A 20,055-nucleotide genomic window follows, 5' to 3' on the forward strand; every position below is an offset into this window, starting at 1 on the left:
TCCATTGCCTGGAATTATTTTACTCCGACAAAACTGATTTTCATTAGTACTGTCGTGTGGTATTACACTGTGACGGGAATATAGATACATCAATGAACCTGGTATGGTAACATCAACGGTTGAACACATTTAATTAATTATTCAATATACCGCATCTTGAAGGGCTACTGTGCCATGCTGGCACCTGCGCAACATGTCGGAATGCACACTTGTAATCACTTATGCAGCAATCCACCCAAATCGCAAGTAATTGCTTAGGTGTCCGCTTGAGCAAGTGCAGAGACAGTTCATATTTGATAGTCAAGTGGAGGAGAGTTAAGCTGGGTCATGTAAACAGATATTGTTCCATACCCCGCGTGTGCACACATTCACAGCGTATTATTTGAATGCGAACTTGGAGGTTTTTTTTTTAACAAATCTCAAGACTTAACAGATCACGCGTGATTTTTTTGACATTCCTGAAATGGATATATTCAGGAAATTTGAAAAGTGTTTAACTTTCATCAGCTATGCAGTTATCTATTCTTCCAAGAAACAGGCTCTCATTTCAATATGCAATCTTAAACAGCCATAATTGAATGGCACATTTAGAGATTTGTGTACCCAGCTGAACCTAATAATATTCTGTTTAAAAGCCTGGCATGCAGTGGTAAAAAAAAACCACCACAGTATTATATAAATATAGCCCAAGACAATGTTTAACTAACGCTTTTAGAAACGCAACACCACAGCACTGTATCATTTCCCCGGATGTTTATTGGAACTTTCTTATGTTTCTTACAAAGTTAATAAAAAAAAAATGCAAAGCCACCCCCGCACACTCCTCCAAACTATTTCGCTCAGATAATCGGAGTGGCTTTCAATGTTATACCCAAGAGCCTAAACGTTTTATTTGAATTACAATGTTAATTTCAAGTCCATGCTACAAATTGCTTGTTATTCTAGAGTATATTAATACTCAAAACTTGAGAACAATACATGTCAAAGCTCATACATCTTTATGCACTCAATTAATGACACAGCCACATGGAAACGCCTGAATCAACTTCAGTGCAGTTAACTTCAGAATTACAAATGTCCGGAACAAACGTAATGCATATCATGAATGTAATAGGGTGCTTAAGACCGCAAATAGACTGAAGAATTTCAAGTAGACCTGCACACAAGGGTGTGATTATTTAAGATGTTACGCAATTGTTCAACACCGACACATTGGCACGCACCCAACGAGAGCATTGTACATGAACCGAATTGTCGGCAGTCGTCATCGGAGAAATAAACTAACACGTGGTAAATTACATTAAAAAGGCATACAACTTGGCCCATACAATTCCTATTCATGCCTCTTAAAAGGTACATGCCTCTGTGTATTGCTTAAGGAAATTACGAAATACACAATTTTGCAATACATTGTGTCATTTAGTAGACAAAGCATCACTAATCAAAGGAATAATTACTAAAGTGTCATGCACCAGCTCTTAAAATTAAATACAGTGAATTCCAAGTTTCTACCTAAACCCATGAAGTGAATCACAAACATCCCCCCAACCATATATGGAAAAGAAAACTGTGCATTCATTTATATCAGAAGATCAACTCTGGCTTGTAGTAATGTTGTAGAAGCTACATGCACAACGAATGAATTAATGAAATACAATCAAGAATATGTTACAGGATTTAGTTTTTAACAAAACTGGTTTAATTACAGCGTACACTCACCGGGAACAGTCGTTTTTAATCACTTAAATCAATTTGGCAAACTAGAAAATTTAAATGACATCACTTTATTTTAGGATGTATAATTTCTAATCTGGTACATTCTATAAATGAAAAAATAAATCGTTACACTAAAGGGGCCTTCAAAGAAAAGGACATGGGCAGGAAGGTAGATGCAATGATAACAAAATGTTTCGATGGTGACGATAACAGCAAATCTGACAATGGGTGCCCCTCCACACTTTCACAGCACAAAAATGAAATCACACAAAGCTTGTGCTTCATCTCACTGCATTATATAGCATTTTTGCAGTGACAGCAAGACTAAACATTAAACCATTATTTTCTTTATTGCATGTCTTTTTTTCATCAGACAGCTCATTACAAACAGTAACAGTCCTGGCTCAGTTGTGGTTGCAATCTTATCACGAGGCCTTTCAATGCTTTTCCCACAGCGTGTTGTTGGTCTACAAATTCGTGTCTTGATGGCATGCATGATCAAAACAAAGGCCGGCAGATAACTGCCTAACGAGGAGCAACTCGTAAAACGCTGCCCAATTAACTGCCAAGCAACACGGCAGACTACAGATCCCATGCCATGTGAGTGGCGAGGAGTCGTTGTGGAACGACCGGGCGCCTCGGTGTGCCGCGGGAGGGCCTCTTCTCCCGCTGAGATGCCCGACGCGTCACAGACCCGCGTCGCCCAGGCCGCAGCGTCGGGGAAGCCTTGGGAGTGTCGGCCGCTGGCTCGGTGTGGGGGCGGCACCGGCCACGCTTGCCCGACGACTTGGTGCTGGAAGGCTGGTTGGTGAGGTTAACCAAGGCGAGCCCGACTGGGGTGCAGGGACTTCCATTTGTTGACTGCGTCTTCAATTGGCCCTGCTTGCTGGCTGACCTCAGCCAGTGAGCCGCTCCGCTTTTTGGAATAAATGTTTCGCTGCCCTGACTTTTTTCGGTCGCACCATGTGCGCGCGCTGTTTTCGTGGCTGCCTGCGTGCTGGAACGCTCGAGCTGGTGTCTTGTCGTTTTGAAGAGTGACTCACCAAGTGGTGAAACGATATTTTGAGTCTTGGGCTTTTGGACTGCTGGAAGCCCCACTTTGACAGGGTCTCTCTTTGCACTTTCTCCCCGACTGTTTGTTTCCAATATGGAAATGATTTGCTTGACATGCTGCCGCTTGGCTGTAGGTACAACGGCTAAAGGCGCTGCTGTGACTCTCGGACGAGAGAATTGTTCTTTTCCTTTGAGGTCGTTAAACTTGCGGATGCGATCTGCGACACTGGATACATTTGCTACACTGGTGATTACACCACTCTCCTGCCCGGACTGCAAGCTAACAACGACACTTGTTCCAGACTGAAGGAGGCGTTTAGCCTGTCGGCATTTTTTTCCAGTGTAACACAAAGAGATACCTTCCAACTTAGAGCCAAGTTCGGACAAGGGACTTTTTTCTAGGCATTCGATGGATGCCGCATCTTGTCCACCAGCCAATGAGATTTCTGCTTCAGTCGAGACTCCTGTGCTGCTCTCTGAAATGTGCAAATGGCATTCACTCAGCTGCTCAGAATGCGCAGCACCGAGATCCTCATGCACACCGCATTCTCTTAACGGTTGCTGTGGCTCCTTATCCTCCTTTGCACCTAATATATCGACACTCTCATTAATGGCTCTACGCAACTCCACCTGTTTGTATTCTGCATAACTCATGTTACTCATTGCAATATGCACATTATCCTCACTTTCACCATTGCACTTTTCTCCACCCTCACCTTCCTCTTTCACTTTCACACATTCACTCTTACCATCAGCTAACGTTCCACATACATCCGAGCTACTTTCCATCGCTCTCTCCGTCATTAATTCTCCAGCTTGAAATACAGTTTGGCTTGAAATACAGTCTGGGCTATGGACAGCTGTTGTATTTTCATTACCGCACGACACTGTAACCGAACTGCTGATGCCTGCATCCCTGCATCTCGGCGTGAACGTGCTGGTAGACAAAACCTGCGGTGTGTCCTGAATGAGCATGGACAGGATTTTGGCAGACTCGCAGAAGGCTCGAAATGCCTGGCTGTTCGCCTGGTCGCCGGTACGGTCCGGGAGCTCAGGCATCTCGGGGGAATCTCTTCCCGTGGAGGGGAGGCGCCCAGATCGCCTGGCGTCCGGGAAGCATGGCGGCTTCCCGGTGACGAGTGCAGGTGCCGACCGGGCCGCGCAAAGGGGGGTGGTGGTGTCTATTTGGGCCTGTTTCACATCGGCCAGGTCTGCGTCGGACACGCTGCCCTGCATGGGACCGGAGATGACTTCACGTATGTTGGGCCGCCCGAGCACCTCCTCAGAGCTGCACAACGACCGCGGACCTGCAAGCATACGACAGATTTGGCACATGACCGTCAAGAGTAGCCCGTGACATTATACTGCACTTACAAACACTTTGTAACCTTCTCAGCGGAAACATTATTGTATTCCTCAAGGTACAAAATGACAAGATTTCCAGAGGTGATGCAAGTTCTACCTTTGCTTGCCTCAAGCAAAAGCTGTGCCGCGTGGCATGAAGATACCGAGAACAATGCATTTATGCTGCATTAATTGCACAGGAAGAAATGTGGCACTGGCATAAACACCAAGCAAAAATGGTTGCTATGAGAAGCCAAGAATCAGCGAAATGAATTTGATGGATGGATAGTCAAATGATACTAGGAAGCCCTAACGAGCCAATTTCTAATCAGCCAAAAACTAAAGCCGCCTATATACATACCACATTTACAGTTCCATGTCTTGCTTGTTGATCTCCTCCACTATATTATACGACCAAAAATAGGTAACATCACAACTTATGCACGATTGAGCAAATAGTTTTAAGCAACTGCAGCATCACATCATGATTCAGTGCGACATCTCCTACGTAGCCACAGGGAGGCTCGGTAAACCATCACTTCACGTTTGTAGGTGTGGAAATGTTACTATTTAATCTAAACAATTTTTATTTTACCAGGTAAGGCCCACCGAGCTATATAGCTCTTTTTCAGAAGCAACCCAAACACAACGAAGTGGCTTAATATGTGAAAATTTATAGCAGTCAAATACTCCCAACACATGTTTCTAAATTAAGCCGCATGCTGTAACATCAGCTATGTCAATTCATCGAGCAGATGCTACAAGAGATTTCAATATTCTGGAATGAGTATTAAAACATAACATAAAATATGAACTTTATAACAGCATATGAACAAACACTAACCCATGTTGCTACATCAGGAGTCTGTGTTAGAAATATATCCAGAAATGTCTCCCACAGTCGATCCAGTGATCGAACACCCTTGTTTTCAATGGCCGGCTCGATCAGTCAGACATCTGTACAGTCTATTTTGATTCCTCAGTGTCACTTTTAAATCTAATTTGACAATTTAGCAAACATGAGGCACCTCCTTCCACACACCCTTCCCCCCTCCTGCCACCTTCCCCCCCCCAACCCCATCGTGTGCTGCGGCCCGGCTGTACCAGCGTGTTTGCGGAGGGAGCTGCGTGTGCGCGGCGTGGTCATGTCGCCGACTGGGATGTTGGGCTGCCCATCCGTGCAATCGCGTCGGGCGGCCAGGGCCTCCGACCGCACGGGCGCGTCCCTCTCCGCTGCCGGGCCCTCATCGCTGCCCGCGCTCTAACGGGGAACACACGGCACACACCCCGTCCACACTCCACCCCTCACCTCGCTATATCCTGCACACAACCTCTGCCCTCACTGAATAAATGGTCTTCTCACAATTTAGGTCCCCACAGTTGCAGTTCATTTAGTTACTTAGTGTGTTAATATTGATAATGTTTAGTAATTGAGACAATGTATGACTTCAGGAGTATATAGCATAATTTGTTCTGAATAATCGAAATTGCAAATATATCCAGTGTTTAGTTTAATGTCCAACTTGAATGTTTTTTTACAGTTAATTGACCATTCAGTGCTTATAATTACTGACGTTTAAGTTAGGGTATGAACAGCTATGGCTGAGGTGTTTGCTGCCTCACCCAATGACCCCCTCACATCCGCTTCTATGATGCGGCGATTGTGTACCATCATCGGTTGTAATCCTGAGTGTACAAGCATGATTAATTCTTGTTATTAGTTTTTTATGTAAATGATACCACTAGTTTACCAAAATATTTTCTGTTCGTTTGATCATAATTTCTGCTTATAACTCGAAAACTAAAACACATGACATGGATGGTTAATATAATTAACAAAAAAAGGGAATGTTCCAATAAAAAGCAAATCTACAACTACCATTGGTGTAAAAACTACCGTGCTCACATGGTCACTGCTCGACTTCAGAAGGTTCAAGCGCATCCGTAGAGACTTGCGTATCTTTTCATTCCTCGCTGGAGGTGGGAGGTCTTGCTTTTCCACTTCCACGCTGCTATAATCCAACGGAGTGATCACAGAGAGAGACACCCTTTAATATATGACACAGAACCTAAATCTTGCGACAATACCCCTTAGGCAAGGGAAAGAAAATATCAGCCTGAGTTACAACACAAACAGCAAATGTAGGCTGCATCGCAATATCAGAGCGCCACAGCGAGGACAGGTACTCGGCACACCTGCTTGGGGCCTTCTTGTCGGACAACCTTGGCTGCTTGCGACGGCGTCCGGTCGACAGGGTGAGGCGCAGACGCGAGCGCTTGAGCAGCGACGGCGTGGAGGGGGTCCCCTCCCCTCCGTTGGCGCGCTCGCTGGGAGTGGTGGAACGCTCCCCCTGCCAGCCTGGGGTGTCATCCACTGCAGAGCCACAGAACGGTCACATGTTAAACGTCACTCTTGGCAACAATCACCGCCCAAGAAACGTGATGGATTATAAAAAGCACAATTTCATTGACTATTCAACTCTCCTCGATAAATTGCCAATTGCCATAGATCCTGGCCACCTCTGGATTGTATCCATGTAGATAGTCAGGACGGAACCACGTGGCCACATGACTGTTTCCAACACACACCACCTTGTAAATAAAGGTCCAGCCATTAAATCAGGCATCACATCATACACATCTGGGCCCATTCTGCAACTGTCTACTGCTCAGCTCCAGCTTTGCAGAACAGACCACAGGACACAGCCAATAAGTAAGGTTTGTCATGGAAACAAAACGTGACAATTAATTACTACTTCAGTACACTGGTGTGTTGGAGAGTAAACCCACAACATTTACAATTTGAGTACAACTTTTCACTGGTGACTACAACCAGCTTCATCAGGCGATTTACCAGAATTGTGAAGAAGTGTTCCTGTTCCGAAATAGAATAAGGTGATGTCATCACTGTGAGCCTATGAGGTACGAAGATCAGAGAAGGGTTAATGTAAATAGTGTCGGTTTACTCTCCAACACACCGGTGTGCTGAATTAGTGAACAATTGGAAAGTTTTGTCTACGTGACAAACCTTACTAATTGGCTGTGTTGGGTAGTGGTGGGTTTACGAGACATTTATAACCCACAATAACCTTAATAATTTTGGTCGCGAAAGCCTGCGTTTTTAACTTTTCGGGAACAGGTTCATACTATTTCAACGATGTACGTGGTTAACAAAGCAAGGCGGTGAAGGAATGCAGGAGCACAACGACAAGGGCACGCAGCACACCTCTGCCGCTGTGCATGTTGCTCCACACCACAGGTGTAGAGGTGGCACTGTATTGCTGTGAGAGTCCCTCCTCCAAGCTGATCGGGTTCATTGCTCTCCTGGTCACGTGTGGCACAGCCCAGACATCATCAGACAACAACCATCACAGTAGCATAGGTTAGCAAACACACAGGTGCTCTTATAACAATAGGCTAAGTTTCCAGCACAAACACGCAGTGATTTTTACCTGTAAGGTCTATTTATATACGTAAGCATTGGTTAGAAATGTGTCTCACCACGATATTTTGTTTTTATACATTTTACCGTGATGCTCATCTTCTGCTCCGTCAGTCTACATCAATTGTGCATAAATGTAGCGACACTCCTCTACATTCAATCTTAATTTTGGAGCTTTCGTGACTGCAGGAATTATTCTTTGGTTCTTTCGGTAAAGTCACGTATAAAGATAAAATAATAATACGAAAAAAAAGTAAAACATTTATTATTTTATCGTTATATGTCACTTTACCGAAAGAACCAAAAAATAACTCCTCTACATTACTTTATGAGATTGAAACATGATGTTTAAGAAAACCTTTTTTTTCCAGAAGAGTCCAGGTCATCCAAAGAGTCCTGAGATGCCTTCCTTTTCGGCTTAGATGAGCGCGGCATCTGGGGAGTTGTGATATCTGACAACAGGCAGGATTGTTTTTTTATTGCATAGTTTCTGCACTCTGCAATGCCATTGAAACAACTTGTAACATCATGATATGTATCGTAATCATTCGTGGCATTATTGGCGGCCACTTTTGTTTTAAAGGCATACCTTCGGGCTGTGGAGTCATTAGGCCACCCCTCCCCGACCTCAGGCGTCCAATGGCCCCACTCACCACATCTGATGAGTAAAGGACAGAGTGTGTCACCGTAATGCTGCCGCTTTCCTGGCAGGCATCATCGACCAGCACCGACAATTAAGAGCCGCTCTCTCGATAGCCTGCTCGACCGAATCAACGTCACCACAAGAATGCACGCAGGTCGAAGTACGTTTTACTGCACAAAGTGCCATACAAACTGAGTGACGAAAGCTCTCAAGCCCACACGCGCTGTGTGTACAGAAACCGGCTGAGTTAATACTTACGGCGTAAATTAGGTTAGTCAATAATGGAATGGCGTATTCTTTGTCAACCATTTAACTATATATTTATTTTGTTTTGCATACGACTAAAAATAATGGTAATATATTTTAAAAATCTTGTGATATTTTAACGTGCTCTAGTAGACTCCATTATCCGCATGCGCTTATCTGATTTGCGGATAAACCGCGCATTGAGATTTAAATATTGTTATTCTTGACAATGTTTATTACAAGTCACATGCTTAAACCGACCAAATATGTGCTCCGGTTAATCCGAAATCCACGTGATCGCCTCTACAGTACAGTCGTTGCATATCTTTACAACAGTGGGTGGAGTTTGATTGATTTTGATTGGTGTGGCTCTGCTATCCACTTAGTGGGCAGAGTCTTCTGCGCAGGAGCAGGAAAGTGTTATCACTGAGCAAGTGCATTGTTTGGTCAATCGTTAGTTTTGGCATAGAAATCTGCAGAAAATAGCTATTTTTGGATTATCCGAAATTTGGAATTATCTGCGGCCATCATTATCGCGGATAATAGAGTCTACTGTACTTGCTAACAATGTAACCTTTTGTTATACACATTACTCTTGTTAATGTTTTGTGTTCTATTAATTTGAATAAGGAGACCCATGAAAATGACAGTATCTGAATCGTTATTTAACTGGAGAAATCTGAAGAGCTAGGAAGCTCTTTTTCATAAATGTAAAGTATGGGCGGGTCAGTAAGTTACAACAGTAAACAATACAAAAAACGGAGTGCAAAATAGATAAAAAGGTAAGCAAGTCACTAAATGTAAATAACTACAAATTTACACGCAGTATGTCCCATTTATCAAGGTTGGGAAAAGCAGCAAAAACGATAACAAAACAGACCCAGACCACACCAGGATAACACACAGTCTCAATAAAATGGCACAACCATTTAACTATCGATACACATTTACAAGTCCATAAACAAAGTGGAAGGTTGACTTGTAATTAATACATCACACACACACCAATGCACACACACATACATCTCTTCAAGAAAGGGGGCCCCCGAAGTAGCCTTGTCTGACCGTTGAAGCTACGCCGTCGGCAGCTCCTCTTCACCGAGCGCTGCTCGTCTCCCCCGGAGTTGAGGGGCGTCTCACTGGTCCCCCCGCTCTCGCCGCCCCGGTCGCCACCCAGGCAGGGCCCGTCTGCCGCCACCAGCCTGCTCACATGTCCTGTGACACCACGCACGGTAAACATGTCACCACACATCTAAAACTCTGGCCAGCCTACGCTAATCTGCACATGCCCCATAGTGAAAACGTGACGACAAATGCACATTTGCGGACAGGCACGTACGCAGCCTTACCTATGTCCTTGGCGTGCAAGATGAGTGTTTGCACCACCATGGCCTGCAGTCTCAGCTGCTTCTCGGTGCTGCTCGATACCTTCTCAGCCTTACTCCCAGAGCCAGAGTGCATCAGGTTGGGAGCAAACACCACGGCGAGGTTTGCAACATCCATACGATTCTCATCAGAGCTACAGGAAAACAGAATAACCCCACAATTGCCTTAACACAGTGACGCTTGTTAACAAGTGAGCTCAGAAGCTGTTCGGAGTCAGTGTAACATTTAACAACACTGACACCACCACCACCATTGTCTTCAGGTGTATAACCAATTATTACAAAACAAGTGGTTATGTATTTTATGTCCGGTTACAATTACCGTGACTAAAGCTGTTGAAATATTGTGAATCACTTTAATAGTGACATTTTCTTTTTTCAAAGTTATCCCTGTCTAGATAAACAACTATTTGTCATAACTTCCATCAACTAAAAATAATCATTACTATCACAAAACAAATAAAATATCATTAAATAACAATTGATATAAAAGTACACGGTTTTTCAGAACAGCTGGTTTGCCTTTGATGTACTGTAGTGGGAAACCATCACACACTTATCGATTAAGCCAAATGCTTTCACAAAGTACAGGCAGTCCTCAACTTAATTACGAACGCCCGACTTGCGAACACCCGTACTTATGAATCAACTTCCATGAAATATAAATAAAAACATTGACTTAAAAAGCGAACGTGCAATTGTGAAATTTAACCGGGGAACTATTTTGTTCAGAGGAGCAATCCTCCGTGAGAGGTAATGAGTTGACCTCGCGCTGGGACTGAATGTTTGCGTGTGTGTGCGTGCACGGACATGTGTGTGTGAAAGTGTGTGGGGATCAACACCAGTGACTTTTATCTGAATGTGACTTTGGCCTCCCACCGTAGGTCGACTCAGCCTCAAATGAGTACCTAGTGCAGTGTGTAAAAATCTCCACTGGGGAGACAAAAGCAGCCGGGCGTGGTGCTGGCCATTCATCTCCTCATGTGCCGTGCCGGCCTTCATAGGCGCTGCTCGTTAACAGCACTTGCCACAACAGCCTGTTAAGGTTACATGGGGAACCGTTGTCGTGTGTGTGTGTCCGAGAGTGCACGTGTGCCGTGTGTGTACAATTGTGGTGACTCATTGCCTCCCTTTTGAATAAAAGCTAGCATCAGGACTCAAGGTAAATGAAAAAAAAAACTTTATTTCTATTAAAGTTACTATATTTAAAGTTTCGTTTACTATACATATATTTTTTTACAGTCTTACATGCAAATGTACAATATTTCTTTTGAATTATGAGTTTAACAATGCTACCCTTTTTGTTGAACTGTAACACATTTCATAACACTGACTGTATGGACATTTAAAGAGAGTGCATTATTGTGTTCCAAATTACAAACCGTTTGACTTACGAACGGCTCTCAGGAACACATTAGGTTTCTAACCCGAGCACTGCCTGTACTTGCAAAAACACCCATTGTAGTAGACAAAGCCACTCTCGTACCGGTGCGCAATGTGCTTGAGGAAGGCCATGAGGTAGCGCAGCACTTGCACGTTGGAAGGTGGCAGCAGGCAGGTGAGAAGCAGCGTGGCGTGCAACCGTGCCACTTCCTCCAACTGCTGGGCGCGGTAGAAGACGTCGTGCAGCTCGCGCGCTATCAGCGGTTCTGGCAGCTCGCGGAAGAACTGCTTGAGAAGCCCGGCCACGTCGCAGGCGGGCGCCGCACACACGCTCGCCTCCCCGCACTGGATCCTCTCCTGCAGCGGAGAGAACAAAGGGAGTCTCGTTAGGTACCGCGAGCTTACTTATTTCCAGCAGCTGCCAGTGGACCAGTGGCATAGTATAGTTGACAAGGACCCTGGTAGACAGAGCGATATAGTGGCCCCTGTCGAATTCCACCACCCCACCCCACTGTCTTGGCATGCGTTTGATAGCTACATCATTGCAGTCGACCTCTATACAAGGATAGAAGGAAATACATTTTCATCACTGCCTTTTCAAGTTGATGTGTTAATATTTGGCAACTAGTCATGGACCAGAAATATATTATGCAATAAATAAAATTAGTATTGACTGAAACGTGGGAAAAGCAAGCAAGAATTTAAGGGCTTGTGTTTTATAAAGCATAATTTTGGATACCCTTTCGAAAGAGAAATTAAAGTGCCAATTGGTGCACTGTGCAGCATTCGGACTAACCAACAGTGTTCAGAAATTATGTGAACGCGGCCACGTTGGGCTCAACTATCACACGGATGGTGAGAATGCAGGTCCATGCAGCGTGCTGCTGGAGGTCACCTTGAGCTCCTTCATGCGGGAGAAGGAGCCCGACTTGCGGAAGAGGCCCTCGGTGCTGGCATGCTGCTGCAGGTACTGGCAGGCCTCCACCACAAAGCTATGGCACAGGAAGCATGAGACATGGGACATGAGACAGCACCACCCAATGCTGACCATTATTACTCATCAACTTGACAAGCAAGGCGATGATCGGTGTCTGCGATGTAAGTGCACTGGGCCTCTGGCTATGATCCATAATGGGAGTTCTAAGGAGGGGTCATGACCCACAGCATTGCCTTATTATTACATTTTCAGTAAATAGGCAGTGTTGTGAAATAGAAGCCTACTTATGCGTGGGCTGTGCTTTTTACACAACTAAGAGAACCCTTTAAGTTTTTCAAATATGTTTTAATATGTACATGCATGGCACTCTTGCTAACCGACTGTTGGTTTGACGGCCTCTCCACGTCATGCGGGCCATGGGGTTTTTATGAGCACACTTCACTTTACTGACAAGTGGGGTTGTTGAAGGCAGGGAGCATATATGCGAGAGCATAGTAGAGTACAATGGATTTTGCTGCACTGCCCTCTGTTGCCCACACTGTGGTATGTTTGCAGAAATTTATTTTTCAATCAAAATTAAAATTTTTGTACATGTCAAAATGTGTATCGCCACTGGCAGAGCCAGTGGGGGGGTGGGGTGGCACGTGCCTCCCCAATGATCCGATCAAAATCCCTAATTTCGATCGTATCATTGGGGTTTATCAGTAATAAATCGGCATTTTGCGACCCCCATATTATTATGTGCCAGGGACTCTGTGATATGATAGGACAATAGTCTGAGTCCATAATTGGAAATAAGTAACGGAAAAGCAGTTATAAGTGACTCACAGAATTGTGCACAGTTGCGTACACAGTACACGACTTCCCTGAGCGCGATGCCGATCACACACGGTTCAAATTCGACCCTCGATCGATGGCTGCACCATCGCCGCACACGCGGCGAATAAAAAGCAAGGGACAAGTCCTTACTTACTAACAACTCCGAATCATTTTTGATTGCTGGAGGGGTTGCCCCCCCTACCTGAAAATCCTGGCTCCGCCATTGTGCATCGCACATATATACAGTATAGTATCATAAATTGTGATATCGTCAAATTGCTCAGTGCAAAATAAGTACTTTTGCGCCAACCGTGGTATTCGGAGACCAAGTAGCAAAAAAATCTTGATACTGCATTGGCTGTGGTACACAAAGCTAAATAAACAAAAACAAATGACAAAACACAATTTCTATTACACTGCACTAACAGTGGAAAAATATTAAAGGTTAAAAGGTCCATTGTTATACCCGTTTTATTGGCGAATGTGTTGAGTTTTTCATTATTCGACCTCATTGCAAATTATCAAGCAGTATTATGCTCTTGGGTCTTTCGGTAAAGTCACGTAGATAGGTTCAAAGAAAATAACAAAAATAACAAAAAAACTACGACGTTTCGATCGCAACACAAGCAATCGTCATGACGATTGTGTTGCGATCGAAACGTCGTAGTTTTTTGTTATTTTCTTTGAACCTATCTATGTGACTTTACTAAAAGACCCAAGAATATGAATTCCTGCAGTTATGAAAGTATTGTGTTGTCAACTCTTTTAATAGGAAATGAAAACATTTTTATTGTAACATCACAAATGTTTACGATGCAAAAAAGAGCTAAACTAAATAAGCTTCGACTTGAGTGCACAGTAATTATTGTGTTATTATGAATACACTACGGAAAATATGTGCAAGAGAGAGCATTAAAACATACCTTCCACCACTTTTAAATAAAGCATGATTTGTGACTCACACAGTGGCAGTCACAAACATGAATGGGCCACCACATGCACCCCCCACTAGCAGACAAACATATCCGTCTGCCCTGGAGTTACTTATGCAAATGTAACAGAAAACACTGCCGAAACCGTCCAAACGCCTTGGCTGCCGAGAGTGAACGAGGCCTGAATAACGATTCAAGGAACACATGACCATTTTGAAGTGAAAACTTGGCTTAGTGTAATCACCGTACTTCGGCACGGCTGCATGGTCTTCATCGATTCGATGCAGTGATAGAGGGCTTCCAAACACAGTCCAAGTCTTGTCCTAAAAAATGCAAATAAACATAATTGTAATCTCCAGACACACCAATGCTGTCACTAAGAGCTTTGTGCAAGCAGAGCCCAGAGAACATTGATTTTGATGGTGACGCAGTGGGATAAAACCCCGTCAACGTTTACAGACATTTGGCATTAGCCTGAGGGCGGTGCATAACGATCAGTATAGCCAGAACAGAGCAAAAATGTATGAATGTACATTGTCAAAATGCTGATGGATGAGGGCCTCTTCATGCCATGCAGGTCGTGGGTGATATTTGAACATACATCACCACCGTGGTCAGTGCGGTTGGTGAAGGTGGGCACATCAATGTAGGGGCGTAGTACAGTACAATAGTGGATGTTGTGGGTGCCCCCTGTTCACAACGTAGCCCCAAAGCAGTCTATAACACATGTTGTGGATGGTGGTCTCTCATGTAAGCAGAATCCTCCAACCTGATTAGCTTCTAAAATCTGGTAATGTTAGGCATATTAATAGTTTTTAAACCAGTGGCATAATTTTATTTATACTAACTTTGCTTACTGGATTTCGTAAGAAGCCTTGAGTGATAATCATTACCGACGAAAACAAAAGTTATAAAACTTTTTCCTAAAGGGACCTATCCAGTATGTACAGGCAACTCCTTTGCTATGTTTTCCAAGAATGCAGGATTCATGTGGTCAAAATGATGGCTAAATATAATTACCAGCGCTCAACAACACATAACTTGTACCATGGTGTGTACATAGCTTGCAGTCAACAAAGTGGTTACTGATGTATGAAAAATTTAATGTGCCATTCTAAATTCTAAGCTGTCATCAGGCTGGTAATTTACAGGCACCAGACATGAAGGTGCTAAAATCCTGCAACAACTGTTAATTTTTACAATGAGGTGACAATAGCAAGATGACGTTAACATATGGCTTCGAAATAAATTCCCCAAGGAACCCAGATGCTCATTCACTCCAACCTAACATCCCAAACTTTACTATGTCTCATCATTTAGAATGCAGCCAAACGACCACTTCGGCAAACAATTGCTGATAGGTGAGCGATTTGTTTATTTTCAATACAGGGGATGATTGAATACATTTGACAGGAGGAAAAGCAATCCGACCTCAATAACTCAATAGTCCAACTGGAATATACTCAAAGCAAGAAGGGAAAATAAATGCTTTACAATTTTAAGGATTTTGTCAATCCACTGCTCGATGAAGACCCCCCCCCCCCATGCCATGTTACCACACTGATCAAGGCAAGGCCGTAGCCATGGAGTCAACATTGGGGGGAACCAAATCTTCTAGGGGGTCTGGGGGTCCCAACCCAGAAAAATATCTAAATTTGAAAACTAATTTCCAGCCATTTCCTGCCTAAATATTTTAAAATTCACTAACACATGGGATGGACTTTTATTTATTTTTTACAATGTCTAATAGTGTATTGTATTACATTGCTCTGTTTGAACTTTTTACAATTTCTTGTTTCAATGTATGTAATGTTTGAGATTAGGGATTAATAAAGTACAACCATAACCACAATCATATAAACAGCAATCTATGCATTGATTTATATAAAGACAGGTCCAGATATTTGGGCCAAGGTTTATCAAATTGTTGTTTTTTATTTGCATAGCATAGCAATTATTATTACTTTTAATATTTTTATAGCAATATATTGGCAGGGGACATTTTGAACATATTTGAATATTGGGGGGGGGGGGGGTGTCCCCCCCCACAATATATAATAATTACGGCCTTGGATCAAGGACAGGGTCAGATACCACTCGCCCCTGTTGTTAGCTGTGCCTGGGATTCAAACTCGACTACACGGCAGCCCTCCTGCCACGAGAGGCGGTTAAATACATCACATTCCAAAAAATAAAATCATAACAAACAATTTAATCACGAGGATGGAAGGTCATCACACTCCTAGTTTTACTTTAACAAATATTTGATCTGCACCCTTTACACACTACGTGGAAATCTCACACCTTCCCATCCCCATCAACAACATATGGTGTCTCCTGAGCTCAAAGTTGAAAAGCTAGTAAAACATATAACATACCCAATCCTATATGTACCTTTGGCGGTAAACCTTTACAGCTGCAAGAGTTCATCGTAACGATTTGGAAGAAAAAATGTTCAAACCAAATTCCAAAAACAAGTCCAGACCACGTATGATACACCTCTGGGCACAAACGGCCGGGACAGGCCATCCAACACGATGTCCAGAACCCTCACACCCCATTGGTAATGAGCAACAATGTGGTGTTTAGAGGCGAGCAACAGCTTGAGACCAAGTGTGAAAAAACGTCATGGGCTACAGCTGCAGATTACTGTTTTCCTTTCCATTGGACAGTAAATGTATCTTCTGACATTATGAACATGGTATCATTATCCGCCTTGATCAATCCACTGCTGGATGAAGGTGACCTCAAGCTACTATCACCTCTCACAGCCCTGTCATATGTAACAAGCCACCAACGAACATACACCGAGCAGGGTGATCAATTTATATATATACCTGACTGAAATAAAATAGTAAATTAACTTTTATTAAAAGCCTTTACGTATCACCCACTCATCTGACACATTAACTATTTGAACTCATCTGTAAGATAAGACCATCGCTTTCACAGTATTCAATGGCCTGTTGAGAAACGAGGGTTATTGTAAATGTATAAATGGTACACTGTATTTTGACAGTATTTATGACTTGCACTTACACACAAGCAATGAAGCACAGACACGCAATATAGCTCAACACCTCATAATATACTACAGTATTTAGGTTTGACTTGTACGTTATCTGTAAATGCAATGCGTATTGCTTCACATGTATATATTTGGGTATACTGAAGCGTACCCTTTTTTAATTAACGTATGTTATACATCAGTGCCATGCATTCATGCGTGTTCTACACATGTAACTTGTGTGCCTGTTTTGCACGTAGAAATATGTTTTGTATCACAAGTTCGTTGTACGTTTGAGTACATTCACATATGCATAGAGTTCTGCGTTAATCAACCCATGGCACCTGTGTCTGTCCCGTGACCTCCTGCCAGCAGCGAGCCTTCCACACGTCACGTGGCCTCAAAGTGTACCTAGCCTGGCACCAAGCACCGTGGTAACTTTAGAGCGAACGTGGGATGTTGTTGTGTGCCACGTGTGGTCAATCCAATGGTGGGTGAGGGCCTTGCCCGACCCCCTACGCAGAGAGGGCCCTGGCAGGGGCTATTATTTGACAAACAACTTACAAACATCTCGGAGGGGAAGACCATACTTCACTACGATGGTCAATGAGGGGTTGGTGGTGAAGGTTGAGAAGAGCAAAGACGTGGGATAAACGAGGAACAATACAATATTGGAAAACTGATGCACTGCCCTCTGCCGCACAAGAATACCACACACAGATGCTGAATGCAGCAGTAGAAGTACAAGTGTATAGAGTAGCTACAGAACAAGTCAACGTCTTTCGGATATGATCATCTCCATTCGCAGCTCTGGGGAAGCCAGTGTTGGAAATTCCACATTCCCATGACGGGGATACAGCAATGCTGATAAACATAACTCGAGGGGGAGCACCACATAATCAAGAATGTAAGTCAAACCCGAAACGAGCAATGGCAACTTCAAATCTAGATTGAGCAATGGCAACCCTGAGCGAGCCGCGTTGGAAATTCCACATTCCCATGATAGTCCGCGGTCCATCGGTAAACAAATACGAGTGGCGTTCACACTCGCTCGCGACGCCTACCAACATTAAACAAACGTTACACACACACGCGCACGAGATTCACTTGGTGAGTTGTTCATTTTAGTATTCGAATGACAGTGTAAATAAAAAGAATAGCAGAGACAGACAGAGAGACAGAAGCGTGAGGGGGGGGGGGCGGGCATCACCGTGTGACTCTTGACCAGCACCTTGGCTCGGAGCCCGTACGCCTTCAGCCAGTGAACCACGGCCGCCCTGGCGCTCCGCTCCTCGGCTTCGCTCGCCGTCGCCTTCATGGTTCAATGGTTTAGTTTGTGTCGGTGTTGAGAGCTGTAAAATGCCTACGAGGGGAACGCAGCGAGCGCCGTCTCTACCCTCAGCCTGCGCCGCCGCCGCCGCCCGCGTGCCGTTTAAAACGGGCGGCCCCTCTCATTGGTCGGAATTTATTTTTCAAAAAAAATTCTATGACGTCAGAGTAACGGCTTCCTCAGGCCACGCCCCCCCCTGCTTTTGAGGTCGGGCCACGCCCACTAAACCCCGCCCCGCCCCGCCACGGACAGGACACGCCCACCCACGTGCGTGGACTTCGAGGGTTTTGAATGGGCAATTGTAATCCAATAATGATTTTATCTTCTTCTTGGTTCTTTCGGTAAAGTCACGTAGAAGGGAAATAATAAAATAATAAAAATAAAACATAATAAAATAATTCTCACGACGTTTCGGCCACAACGCAAGCAGCCGTCCTCAGGTGAAGACCAGGTCTGTCGGGGAGACAGCGTCTGAATGTATATACGCTGGAATTATTATCTCCTGGAAGAGCGTTTCATAGCCTGAATGTATATACGCTGATAATTGGTTTTTACCCTTCTATCTGGCAACAAAACTGACACCTTTTTACAAGGAGTCATGTTTGCATAGACCGCAATACCTGCAGTCATAATACAAACAAAATACATAACTCTGATAATGTGCACTGTCCTTGAAGTTGATTGGTCCACACCCGAGACAGCTTTCCTTAGAGCCTAGTCTCACATGGGTTGGACCAGATCACGCCAAAATGCGCCTTTTGGCGTGATCTGGTCCAACCCATGTGAGACTAGGCTCTAAGGAAAGCTGTCTCGGGTGTGGACCAATCAACTTCAAGGACAGTGCACATTATCAGAGTTATGTCTTTTGTTTGTATTATGACTGCAGGTATTGCGGTCTATGCAAACATGACTCCTTGTAAAAAGGTGTCAGTTTTGTTGCCAGATAGAAGGGTAAAAACCAATTATCATATTTTTACTGGCAAATGAGGTTCCCATAGTGTATATACGCTGTCTCCCCGACATACCTGGTCTTCACCTGAGGACGGCTGCTTGCGTTGTGGCCGAAACGTCGTGAGAATTATTTTATTATGTTGTATTTTTATTATTTTATTACTTCCCTTCTACGTGACTTTACCGAAAGAACCAAGAAGATGAATCACTGCAGTCACAAAAGCTTTAAATCGAGATTTTATCTTGATTTGAAGCTTTCGTGAATGCAGGAATGCATACTCTTTGGTTTTCGGTAAAGTCACGTGACTTTACCGAAAGAACTAAAGAGCAGAGGTGGGACAAAGTCATTGTTATGCAAGTCACAAGTAAGTCTCAAGTCTTTGCTCTCGAGTCCCGAGTCAAGTCGAGTCAAAGATGAGGCAAGTCCAAGTCGAGTCTGAAGTCATCAAAATCATGACTCGAGTCTGACTCGAGTCCAAGTCGCATGACTCGAGTCCACACCTCTGAGGTGGGACAAAGTCATTGTTATGCAAGTCACAAGTAAGTCTCAAGTCTTTGCTCTCGAGTCCCGAGTCAAGTCGAGTCAAAGATGAGGCAAGTCCAAGTCGAGTCTGAAGTCATCAAAATCATGACTCGAGTCTGACTCGAGTCCAAGTCGCATGACTCGAGTCCACACCTCTGCTAAAGAGTATGATATTATCTTATATGTATGATATTATCTTCATATCTTAATATAGAGCCTTTAGCCAAGGCGCGTTGCAAGGGTTACGAGTGGTACAATGAGGGGAGCTAAAAGTGATTTGGTGAATAGGGATGGGGTATATGGGGGGGGGGGGGCGGTTAGTCGGTACGGGAATTACGGGGGTA

The 20,055-nt window shown here is 43.9% G+C and overlaps 1 protein-coding gene across 3 annotated transcripts; it reads right to left on the reverse strand.

Moving 5' to 3' along the window:
* Window positions 1-738: 738 nt before the first annotated feature.
* Window positions 739-18,347, reverse strand: LOC144719911 (uncharacterized). 3 transcript variants are annotated; one of them, XM_078596237.1, is made up of 13 exons: window positions 18,139-18,347; window positions 14,150-14,223; window positions 12,108-12,204; window positions 11,316-11,569; window positions 9,794-9,963; window positions 9,468-9,659; window positions 8,145-8,213; window positions 7,914-8,007; window positions 7,340-7,437; window positions 6,310-6,487; window positions 6,020-6,125; window positions 5,218-5,374; window positions 739-4,076 (listed from the first exon to the last, which is right to left on the reverse strand). In XM_078596237.1, the coding sequence occupies exons 1-13, from the start codon at window positions 18,223-18,225 to the stop codon at window positions 2,299-2,301; spliced, it is 3,354 nt and encodes a 1,117-aa protein (XP_078452363.1). In that variant the 5' UTR covers window positions 18,226-18,347; the 3' UTR covers window positions 739-2,298. The 3 variants fall into 3 exon arrangements, with proteins under 3 accessions (XP_078452363.1, XP_078452364.1, XP_078452361.1); XM_078596238.1 differs by having other exon boundaries at window positions 9,510-9,659; window positions 18,118-18,347; XM_078596235.1 differs by having other exon boundaries at window positions 18,118-18,347.
* Between the last annotated feature and the right edge of the window lie 1,708 nt (window positions 18,348-20,055).

This window comes from Lampetra planeri, chromosome 7 (assembly GCF_965212315.1).
Source record: "Lampetra planeri chromosome 7, kcLamPlan1.2.h2, whole genome shotgun sequence".
Taxonomy (NCBI): Eukaryota; Metazoa; Chordata; class Hyperoartia; order Petromyzontiformes; family Petromyzontidae; genus Lampetra; species Lampetra planeri.

Bases quoted from the DNA above. Each gene is read 5' to 3' on its own strand.
- LOC144719911 (XM_078596235.1), bottom strand. From the start codon at position 18,225: ATGAAGGCGACGGCGAGCGAAGCCGAGGAGCGGAGCGCCAGGGCGGCC. The intron at 8,008-8,144 runs GTATGCCTTTAA...GCCTGTTGTCAG, and splicing joins AATGACTCCACAGCCCGAAG to ATATCACAACTCCCCAGATG. The intron at 5,375-6,019 runs GTGAGCACGGTA...GTTCCCCGTTAG, and splicing joins TGAAGTCGAGCAGTGACCAT to AGCGCGGGCAGCGATGAGGG.